General features: G+C 35.6%; 1 protein-coding gene across 2 annotated transcripts; it reads right to left on the bottom strand.

Moving 5' to 3' along the window:
* Positions 1 to 3,383: 3,383 nt before the first annotated feature.
* LOC113698262 (F-box/kelch-repeat protein At1g55270) lies at positions 3,384 to 8,538 on the bottom strand. Of its 2 annotated transcripts, none has more exons than XM_072052034.1 (2): positions 7,840 to 8,538; positions 3,384 to 5,232 (listed from the first exon to the last, which is right to left on the bottom strand). In XM_072052034.1, the coding sequence occupies exons 1-2, from the start codon at positions 7,900 to 7,902 to the stop codon at positions 3,970 to 3,972; spliced, it is 1,326 nt and encodes a 441-aa protein (XP_071908135.1). In that variant the 5' UTR covers positions 7,903 to 8,538; the 3' UTR covers positions 3,384 to 3,969. The 2 variants fall into 2 exon arrangements, with proteins under 2 accessions (XP_071908135.1, XP_027073826.2); XM_027218025.2 differs by having other exon boundaries at positions 3,384 to 5,220; positions 7,840 to 8,536.
* Between the last annotated feature and the right edge of the window lie 2,987 nt (positions 8,539 to 11,525).

Here is an 11,525-nt window from a genome sequence, read left to right on the forward strand (position 1 = left end):
TTTTTAAATATAATAAAAATTTTTAAAAAGTACTCTAAAAGATAATTTAAAAATTAGTTTAAATTTTTTTAAAATTATAAAAAATATCTCAAAATATATTCTAGAAACTCTTCTACTCTTAAATATCCCAAAATATTTTCTAAAAATATTTCAAAATATAATCTAAAAACTCTGTTACAGCAAAAATTTTTAAAAATACCCCCAAAAATAGCTAATCCAAACGGATAAGACACCCAAAAACTCTCTTAAATGTCATTCTAAGCAAGCACTCCATTCCCAATCAAAATCAAGAACTAAAACGTCTAAAAAATAAGCCTAACAAAAGGTATAAGAACACTAATTAAAAATCCACCATACCCACAACTCAATTCATCAACTCAATACTCAATTCAAATTAAACCATAAATAAACTAAAAAATAACTACCTTATCTTATCTAATAAACAAAGAAAGGTATACTAAATTCTCTCTTGCACTTGCATTGGAATCCCTAAACTCTTTAGGAATTATAAGAGGAAATGAAAACCTTTAGAGGAAAAGAAAGAACAAGAAGCCATTCGATCATAGGAAGAAAAAAAAAAGGAAGAAAAATATCTTCTTCCACTAACAATTCAAAATTGGACAACAATGCTCCATTTTCTTAGCATTTTAAAATTTCACCCTAAAGTTTCATAATTCACATCAACATCCCTACAAAAAATACTTGGGTGCCACATAAAGGCAATATGGCAACATGGTGATCTTGCTGAGTATTTTCCAAGGATTCAATGTTGGAAATTCCAGCCATCATAGACGGCCTTTCAACAGTAATAGATTATCAATCTTAGCAACCAAGTACTTGTCCTCTCCAACTCAACTGATATTTTGGGTAAAAATTACAAAAGAAAAAAAGGCAAAGAAAGGAGGGTGGGTAGCAATTATTGACCTGGTTAATGAGCTGAAGCATCCTTATTTGGTAGTAATACGAATTTTGATGTTAAAAGATGCTCCAGTCTCAAATTCAAGAAGAGGTTATTTTGTAATATGGGAATAAATGAATATGTCTACTTCGTGAGGTAGTTTGTGACCCACAAACACAATTATGGCAGGGCTTTGGTACCCAAAGAACCTCGCATGTTTGACTTAGGCTTAAATCAGTTGTTAAAGCCTTAGAGGGTAATTGAAACATAGAAATGGAGACTTAGAGGCTTAACCAGTAGTTAAAGCCACAGAGAGTAACTAAAACAGAGAAGTGGTGAATGTAGTAGGAGATTGACCTCGGGTTACCTTGCTCCATTAGTGAAGACTTCTTCTGCCCGGCCAAAATGTAATTTGTAAATGGCCTTATCTTTTTGTGTCCACTTTGCTAATGTCTAGGCCACACATGCATGTAGTAGACTCTGAAAAATGCACTGGCCTTCAGGCCATTGTAACCCGTAGCTCTCTTCTTTTCCTTGGCATGGAAAAGAATTTTTGCCGCCTCCACTTCTTGAACAAATGCCAAAGCCTGTTCCTTGAATTTCACCTTGGGTTGCAACTTTCTCAAGAACTAAAATGGCTTATTTATTTCTCTAATTTTGTGTTCCTCATCAAGGTTGGAGAATGTGTTGCCACAGAGTTGCTGCTTGAAGAGAAGGCCTAGCCTCAGTAGACTGATTTTTGTAATCAACACATAGATGCTACCTTTGCAAGCACTGCCAGAATTTCAGCTAAGAAAGTTTGAGAGTCCTCGTTTTTCATCATCACTAAGGTAGTTTTCATGTTTATTACATGTAAAATAGGGCACCAGGTACATGACGAGAAGCTACAATTTTATAACTTGCTCTCCCAGGGAAAGACTGTCGCTGAGCAAATCAAAATCCCTTGGCCGGAAGATTGGTTTCTCGAGATATTTTGTGACATTTAAATTCAAGTTCAACTCTAGGAGCTCTGGATTCTTGGCAAGATCAAACTCGTGCTGGAGATCCATTAAGTCCAGCAAAACTAGTTTCTGCCAATGTTGGATCAATGGTCATTGTGGTATGATTGAACCAATAGCTGCAAGAATGGATTGCTGTAGTTATAACCACGGATGCAACGCGAGTGAAAATTTGGTTGATACCCTGCAGGGAGAGTTTCTAGACTTTAAAGGCTATGATAAATGATTGAAAATCTCAGCTCAAGGTGGAAGGCTCTGACTTAATCGAAGGAATTAACGTTGACATTATGATGATCCTTTATATATAGCAGATTCTGCCAGACTGAGTGAACAAATGTTTTCCAGCCAGCACAATCCCACAAGGGAGAGCATTTTCAGCTCCTGAATTGATCATGGTTAGGAGCAGGATAGCTATTTCGAGCTCCTTATCCAAATCCAATGCGGCTGCAATCTTGACACGCCAGATTCTGGGGACAAACAACACATGGGCATCGCTCAACCTGCAAATAAAATCCATTAACAGCATTATGAACCTCCATTTACGTTGGCATTCAAGAATGTCGTCAGTTACAGAACCATCTCTGCTCGTGGTTGAGGACGAGGACGAGGACGAGGAGGGATGCTAGTCCGGCTTCGGTTGTTCCCCGTAGTGATCTTGTCCGACCCATGAATGAATCTCGCTCTCTTTCATTCTTCTGGAACTGGTTTTCCAGCTCCCTCAGACGATCAGAAATGGTGGTGAAAATGGAAGCCATCTCGACAACCTTCTTAATATTTCACCAGGATACTAGGATTGATGCTAAAAAATGTTCAAAGTGCTAAAATGAACGAATTACTTACTCCAATCATCACCATCATTGACAAATTTTTAATAGATTATACCAGTTTATGGCTACAGAATGTTAACCACAATGTCTTCTCTCCAAGCCACAAAGAATTTGAGGAAAAACTCGAAAAAAAAAAGGAGCAAAGTTGGTGGGTAGCAATTATTTGAGTCTGCTAATGAGGTGAAATTCCCGTTATAATTAAAGGATTAATTGCACTTTTGCTTTGTAGACAAAATGCATGAAGAGTACATGCACGAAGGCTCGTATCTACTGATGTGTGGATTGCAGGATCATGCACTTCAGAACTGTGACCAAACACTCTTTTATCTCCAAAAGGCATTTGCACCAAAAGGAAGATTTGAGTAACTAGTTTTTTTGGGATTTTTTTTGGTTTTGTGGGTTTTTGGGGGGACGCAGCCCGGGGGGGGGGGGGGGGGGGGAAGGAGGAGATCCTGAGTTCAAATTCGTCATCTCCCTCCCTGTTTCTTGAATCCCACCAATGGTGCCAAGAACAAGCTGTGTTCTGCATTGCTTACTTTGATCCAGTTTATTGCAACGCATCAGATCATAGAGGGAAATAAAACCATGATCTGCAGATTCTGTTGCCATTTCAACAGAGACGCGAAAATGAAAAAAATGAAAACCTTTGAACAATAGAGGTGCAATGTAAACATCTTGTATCGTTGATAACCTACTGATAAGTAATACTTGATATTCACAGAGGATAAGGTCCATGAGCTACAGATACCCCAACAATGTACGAGAAGCTACAGATTCAAATAGCAAAGATGTGTACAAGTCGAAAAAGCTATCTGCTACTGATAATGAATGTAAATAAATGGTCTCAGAATTCTGTTCTAGACATCAGTGGCGAGTCATTATCTGTTTCTGAGTACATGCTTACCAACTGATTTCCCAGAATTCAAATTCATGGGCTTACTTCAAAAAGAAATCTTCTTCAAGAGCTTTTTAGGGTCTTCAAGACAAAGATATATCCAATGTAAGACATCTTCTGGATGTAAGCGCCATCCAGCTTTGCTGCAGATATCAGATTCATCTTCAAGAAAAATGTATAAACATAACAAAGTCTGCAAAACTAAATTTTCAAGAATTTGATTTGAGAAGGCCAAGAAAGGAAGTTCCATATGATGAACTGCATCAACTTTCTGGAAACCAAAACTCAGATGATGCGTAAAGAAGATGAAACAAAACTCTGTTGAAAGCATAAGCATCTGAATTCCTGTGTTCATGCTTGCAGCACTTGGCAGTGCACAATATGGCTTCTCAACCCAGTCCGTCCAGCAATACTTGACCACAAATTTGTGAATATGTTTCTTATATGACCCTTACCAGCAATATTTTCCCAAAGATGAGGATTGTTCTCCACTTGTTTATCCGGACTTGAGACATCAACCATACTAATGCTCATGTTGTTTCTAATAATGCAGAGTTTACCATTTACGGGCACAAGAGCGGCAGCCTCCAAGGCCCGAGAGCTACCCAGGTGCAACTTGCTGTCCATAAATCTAATCCAAGAATTTGTAGATTCATCATATACCCTAAGCTTGCACCCATCACGACAATCGAGAGCATAAAGCTTGCCATTCATAGAGACGCTTGGGTTACGCCAACCAGCAACCATTCCATCATCAGCCGGCATCCATTTATTAGATTCTGGGATGTAGGCCTCACTTAGAACCTCCCGGTGGGAACCCAGTCCTTTCAAGAACCACTTTCCATCATAAACCACACCAATAAAGGGAACCATCGCTGTGCTCATGTCAGCAACAAAGCTCCACCTGTTCTTGTTAGGGTCATAAACTTCAGCTGAACGAAGAGTTCTTTGGATTCCTTCACATTCACCACCAGCAACATAAAGACAATTGTTAATAACACAAGAGCCAAAAAAATGACGTTTACGAAGCATATCTGGTGCCCTGTGCCATTTATTTGTCCGAGCACTGTAAAAGATTACCCGTCTCATAGACCCCTTAAGTTGATCTTTCCCTCCAAACAAGTAAAGGTGGCACCCACTAAGAACAGCACAGCCAAATCCGAGGGCTTCACTGTATTCTACTGGAACAGGAGGAAGTGGCTGCCAGAGTTGATAAGTTGGATCAAATGCATGCCATGATATCCGTCCATCACGGTCCCTTTTTATGACATAGACCCATTCTTCTGCCATTCCAAGGCTTTTCCTGAGAGAGTAAAAGTAGTTTCCAGCAAGAAGTCTATACCATCTTTTGCAAACTAGACGGAGCTTGTTATGTTCAACACGAGGGACGCGAATTAGACAAGCAATGGCAAGATCATCCGGAAGTCCAGGAATAAGGGGTGGCTGCACACGTGTCCTCTCCCTACGGTAATTTTTACTCTTGTGTGCACGTGGATTGATATCAGGCTGAATACAAAGTTTAGAACCTGGGACAAATTTTCTTGCACCAGCAACTGTTTTCAAGCCTGCATCAACCTTGCAATAGCATGACACAGAATCAACCTGCAAAATCTCCTGAGTAAGTGCAGGCTTTATTATCATGTTTGTTGGAATGGAAAACATATAAAAGAAGGAACATAAAAGGAATCAAAGAAACAATAAGAAATATTGACGATTCACTACGCCATAAGGAAACGAGAAGCAGAATTGAGGAGAGAGCTGAGATTGCAAGACAATTACAACTGCATATCCTATTCCTATAGTACACCAAGAGCAAGCAAACTAAAAGATGAAGTTACAATAAGAATGCCATTTGCACAGGTATCAAACCTGTCCCTGATATAAGTATCCCAGACCATATGTTAATCGAGGATAAGTAGAGTTTGAAAATTGGTAAAGTTTGACAATTAGACTGCTCATCTCCTGTATCATCCATAACCGCATACATCTTTTGTTAATTCATACCGGAGAACAAACCAAACCTTGTATTTTCTGCTTCCTTTGAGATGGGCTTTGACAGGAAACAGGACAAGAGAGGGACTAAATACCTATAAGCATGCAGTTCTGCATGATCAAATTAAAGAAAAAGTTTCTAATTCAACAGGCTCATTGAATCTGTGGAACGTTGAGGCTCCAAGTGGGGCCATAGATCTTTCAACTAATTAACCTTCAGCTCTATTTATCTTCCCTATAAAAAAGAGAATCTTGCTTAATCATTTACCAATTCTTATTTGATGAACATCTAGAATCAAGTCCAATGAAACTCTCTCTCCCAAATGCACATCTGCAAAGCTTCCACTTTCGAGCCCAATGGCCTAAAACGACAACCAGGAATCTCAAGTGCAAAGCCATAATAAGGTAGCATACTCTCAGATCTCAAATAGCAGTCTCCAAAGTACCAACAGAAAAACCAAAGGAACAGTAACAAGGAAAAATATCTTTCAACCTGAAATAGGAATTGTAAGACAAAAAGCCACAAAACCACTGAGTAGTCACTTCCAACAATAAAAGGCGTTCTTTATACGCTAACTGCATGAAAGATAAGCAAAACAAAGATAAAATCATGCTTAGCATTCCACTCATCAAGCAAAAAAAGTTCACCTCTGTTCTTAAGTAGAAGTTTGTCACAAGTGCGTCCTAATTTTTGCTTTGTCCACCCAAAAAACCGAAAAGAACTTATATAACAAATTTCAACTTAAGGTTTCACCACGCCCATAATCTCTAATTTCACTTTGCTTTAGGATTATAATAAGATTTTTGCCAAAAACAGGCTACAGACAGATCTGAGATGGTAAAACGACAAGTACGTTGCTAGCGTATGAGCTGAAAAATATAATAGACTAGAACGATTCCTTATATTGTACGACCTCATAACTTCTTAAGGTTTACTCTGGAGATTGTTATGGGAATTTTGGGAACTATGAGAGAAACTTAAATCTCGACTCACATTTGGTTTAGAAAGAAATGGTCAATAATGGAACTAAACCAAATCACACTATGTTTCGTGAACAAATCAGTGTCAAAACTACATGCCTGTTACCACACACACAGCCAAAGCTCTTTACTTGTGAACAAGAACAAGACACATTCAAGGTGTAGAGCTTGCATCTTACAGAGCAAACACATAAAAAGCACATAGATGTAAACGGCAAAACATGAGAAATGGTGAAGAAAGGAATAATAAAAAACAACGACTTGTACAAAGTAAAGATCAATTTAGAAATATATGTCACAGCTGAAGTACAAGAAATCTGAACTTTTCAAACATTATACAACGTACAACAACAAAGATTGATAATAAAAATGAAAAGAAAAAGAAAAAAAAAAAAGACACAAGCGAGTCAAAGTGGAAGAAACTCTAGATAGAAAGAAGCATAAACTTCAAATTAATAGGGGCTATGCACAAGATGAATAATTAAGCCCATAGGAAGCAGAAATTAGACAACATGAGGGAGACGATATAGGACATCAGAACCAGAGCAGTTCCACGTTCTCAACCAAGTTTCACACCAAATCCAACTAAACAGAAATTTCACTGGAAATAGAAACAAATGGCAAAAGAAAACTTTTCACTGTTTTGCTAATATAGACCCCAAGAGGGCACATACAGATGGCAAATGAATGATTCTTTTCCTATTTTGGTAATATAGACCCAAGAGGACACATACAGATGGCAAACGAATGATTCTTTTGCTGAACTATTACATTGACAAGAAAAGGGATACAGATATGTAAATTCACACACTCCCAGGCTAAAACAATCAAATACAATAAACAGAAACAACGATTAGCTGCAAAATATGCACATTGCAACACTAAGTTTATACGAATGCAGATGCAAGGACACTATAATTCGACTTCAAACCTTAGTTATGTCAGTAAGGTGAAAAATCAACTACTATCAACAGCTCCTCAAAAGAAATTTACAAAAAATTCCAAGGAAATTTTAGGAAAACTTTATTCACTTTCCAAATTCAGCAAGAATAAGCAAAAGGGTGTCATCAAATATGTGATTTAAATGGAAAGGAAACCAAAATTCCAAAAAAAAACAAAATCTCCCTTCAACCACAGAATTTTTCCCAAGATTGAATCTTTACAAATTATTTTCATCTGGTTTCTCAAAAAATGCATCAATCAACAAAAATTTCAACCAAAAAAGGGTCAAAATTCAGGTAAACTCACCAGCGGAGCTTGAACTCGAAAGCCCCTGGTTGCATTTGGGGACCTTTCAACTGTTTGGTCCATTCCTGAATTTACAGTAGTTTCATAAGCCAAAAACTTGAGCACAATCAAAATCAAGATTGAACCCTTTTCAGATGCTCCCAAGATCAACACCTCTCTGAGCTAAAAATCTTGAAATCTGATCCAAAGACAGTTAAAGACAAATAATAAAACAAAACCATATCAACAAAAATTCAAATAACAATAAACATTTTTTTATTTTTAAAAGACCAATTTCTCAGATTCCCAAAACCAAAGAAGACCTTTTTTGATGACCCTTTTTCTATCACTGCAAAATGCAAATAAAAAAATCCCAGAAAACAAAACACAGAAAAAAAAAAAAAAAACAGCAATGGTGCTTGGAAGTTAGGAGCAGCAGCAAAGAGAGGGCAGCATCAGCATCTCTCTCTCTTTATTTGTGTCATACCTACAAAACTAAACATTTTGTCTCTCTTAAAAACCAGACTTGTGACTAAACTGAAGATTACAGCTGGACCCATTGTCCTTAAGCTGTGATAAAAGCTTGGATTTTTTGCAGATTTTGATGATAATCAGTAATTAAATATACTGGTAATACAGTACTAATTAACAGGTGGTACAAGAATGGCTAGTATTCAAAGTCTTTCTTTTTGGGCAATCTGGCCTGGTGGAAGATTAAGATTGATTTCTTTTCTCTTTATTTATAATTGAAGTCTTTTTGGGTTTTTTGTTTAATTTTTTGTGGGACTTTTTGTTGGTTAAAGGACAAGAAAGGCTTACCAGAATCTTTTAATGCATGCATTAATTAAATGGGTCAAACTGTGTGGCTATGTGTGTGTGTGGCACTGTGTGAATATACGCTTGGTAAAACACTACTATTGAACTAAAGAAATGGTTTCTGTCACAATTAACAAAAGTATTTCTAGAAAGGAAATTTTGATTTGTTACTGCCAATAATGTTTTGACTTTGTGAAATTTGTGCTTGACTTAAAAGGTAAGAGGTGATTAATTTATGATTTGATTAGAGACAGATGAACTCTTTGAGTTGAAAATCTGATGGAACTTTGGTAGACATAGGAAAAGGTATTTCTTCTTTAAGATTGAACTATAGTAGAAATTGGAAAAGTTTTTTTTTTTTTTTTGGTTTGTTTGGATGAGAGTTGGATTTTTACCTTACCTTTTAAAAGTTTTTTAGACAGAAATAATTAAATTTAATGAGGAATTTATTTTATTAAAATGGAAAAAATTTGAAAGCACGCTTTGTCCTTTTTTTTGTGTATATTCATATTTTTATACGAACTCGATCTTTATATATGGCTTTGCTTTAGAAACTGAGATACGATAGGGGCGATTGCCCCTGTTAATTAAAATTCATATTGTTGCTCCCATAATTAGAGAATATTAATTTCACTATCCTTTAATGAGATATTTATTTAGGATTAATTTTCTGTACACTGACAGTGTATGCACTTTCACTATTAGATGCATGATATATAATTCGAATTTGAATTTGAAATTTAAATTTTGCATATGTGTCGTATATCCAAGCATGATAGTGTATACACCGTCAGTGCATATAAGATTTACTCATTTATTTAATTTTATTCTTTATTTATCACTTAATCCTCACTAAGTTAACATATTAAAAAAAATATTTCACCTCTTGCAATTAAATCAAAACCAACCAATAAAAATTCAACGTTATCCCTATTCTTCTTCTCTTCTCAATATGTGATTTGCAAAATCCACTTAAAAAGTTTATATAATTTTTCTTTCAATGCACATGGAAACTTCCAAAAATTGATACCTTTGTTTTTGTTTCTCCTTTACAAATAGTCAAGATATACTACAAATTTGAAGGGAGAAGTGGCAAAACTTTCTATTAGAGATTTGAAAATTAGAAGTAAGTTATCTAATACATTAGGTTTGCCCCCACTAAATTGTATTTTTAGGTCCGTCCCATTTGTTGCCTTTCCCATTCTATTTAGATAAAAATAAAAAGAAAAAGAAAAGAAAGTAGCTGAACGAAAGACTCTGCTACTATAAAATATTCAAGGAACACTGTTGAATAACTTGTTGACATGGGAAAAGATAGTTGTCTGAGACTACAAGTTAGTATTAGTATAAGCGTGTCAATTTCTTCATGATATCATTTAATCAGTCTTCTACCATTTGACTAATTCTTGATAGAAAATTTTGCAGGTTTTTTTCCAAAAAAACAAAAATTTTGTTGAGCATTACATGAACTTCATTCTTTTGGTAGCAGGATGAATGTGATTATTTATTTTTTAAAAAACAATTTTTAGCAGGAGAAGGGTATGATGATTTGTTTAATGATGTTTTTAAAAAATGGAGTTAAGATGTAGATCTCAAGTTATTAATTTTGAATAGTATATCATTAATGTTTGTGTGGTTAAATGATTTCTTCTTCTTCTTCTTCTTTTATAAGAATTTTTAACTTTTAGGTTAACAGAAATTTACAACTTTTTTTTTAATTGAAAATTACAACTTGGGCACAGCCAGAAGAACAAGAGAATGAATAGAAAAGGTTAACAAATGCAAAATGTTATGCACCCTCAAAATGGAAAGCTAATTTGCTTTGACACACTAATGAGCAATCACTAAAGCAAAAATTGTCTTTCACGATTTCTCAATAATATATCATATAAATTTTCCAGAAAACAAACAAGTATTTTTCATGCATATGGATTATTAAGCAAATCTTACTGAACAAACTTTTCATGCATTTCTTATAGGTTAAAGGAAAATCTATGGAGTATCTACTATGTTCCTTCTTGCAGTAAATGTGACCTCTAGAGTCTTTAACCTTCAACTTCAAGGGGACCAGTTAGCATCTGCCCTGCCTAGAGGGATATTAAGATGCATGACTGGTTGAATTAGTCTTCTTTTTCTTACTATAAAGAAGTAACATTCCACAAGCCAAATCCCATCAGAACAATAAATATACTTTTGGCTAAATAAATTTTCTAACTTGTTTAAATGGATTGAAAACCACCTAGTCTAGTCGGAGTATTTTGACAAGTTACTTATTTTTTTAGACTGTTTTTTTCCAGGGAAAGAGTGAGATTCAAGAAGCGATGCAGGAAAATGAAGATTTGAACCCAGAACCTTTAATTACTAGAGTTTTAACAGAAAGTAAAAATATTTGTAACCCTATAAGATAGGGTTGAATTGAAATCTAGTGTTCAACCAGATGCCTGTGCCTATGCAATATGCACAGCATTGAATTGAAGTCAAGAAAAGAAGAAAAAAACAAAACAATTATCCTAAACTAAAAATTTCAGACAAAAAGGAACAATCCCATATAGTGGATTTGTTTATGATGCAGGTTATTGACTTCTGCAACCTCATACATAGGATGATTTCATTAATTTGTTGTGAGGTGAGTGTCATGAGTTGGTTTAACAATAATTAATGTTGCATGCTTATCAACTTGAAGTGGACTAAACATTTGTTAAAGTAAATATTGTTTTGGCGTCATGGAAACAAAACAATAAAATGAGACAGCAACTAAAGCTAAACTGATTCCCTCCAAGTCTAAAACACCTCTCAATTCTCTGTACATATGGACACAAACCCTTAAGGCAACATATTTAATTCGACAGAGACTGGCCTCCATATTCCATGAATGCTCCCAACTGCAATCC

The sequence above is a fragment of the Coffea arabica genome, chromosome 1e, assembly GCF_036785885.1.
Source record: "Coffea arabica cultivar ET-39 chromosome 1e, Coffea Arabica ET-39 HiFi, whole genome shotgun sequence".
Taxonomy (NCBI): Eukaryota; Viridiplantae; Streptophyta; class Magnoliopsida; order Gentianales; family Rubiaceae; genus Coffea; species Coffea arabica.

Coding starts and splice junctions, on each gene's coding strand:
- LOC113698262 (XM_072052034.1), bottom strand. CDS start 7,902: ATGGACCAAACAGTTGAAAGGTCCCCAAATGCAACCAGGGGCTTTCGA. Junction 5,233..7,839: donor TTCGAGTTCAAGCTCCGCTG/GTGAGTTTACCT, acceptor GCACTTACTCAG/GAGATTTTGCAGGTTGATTC.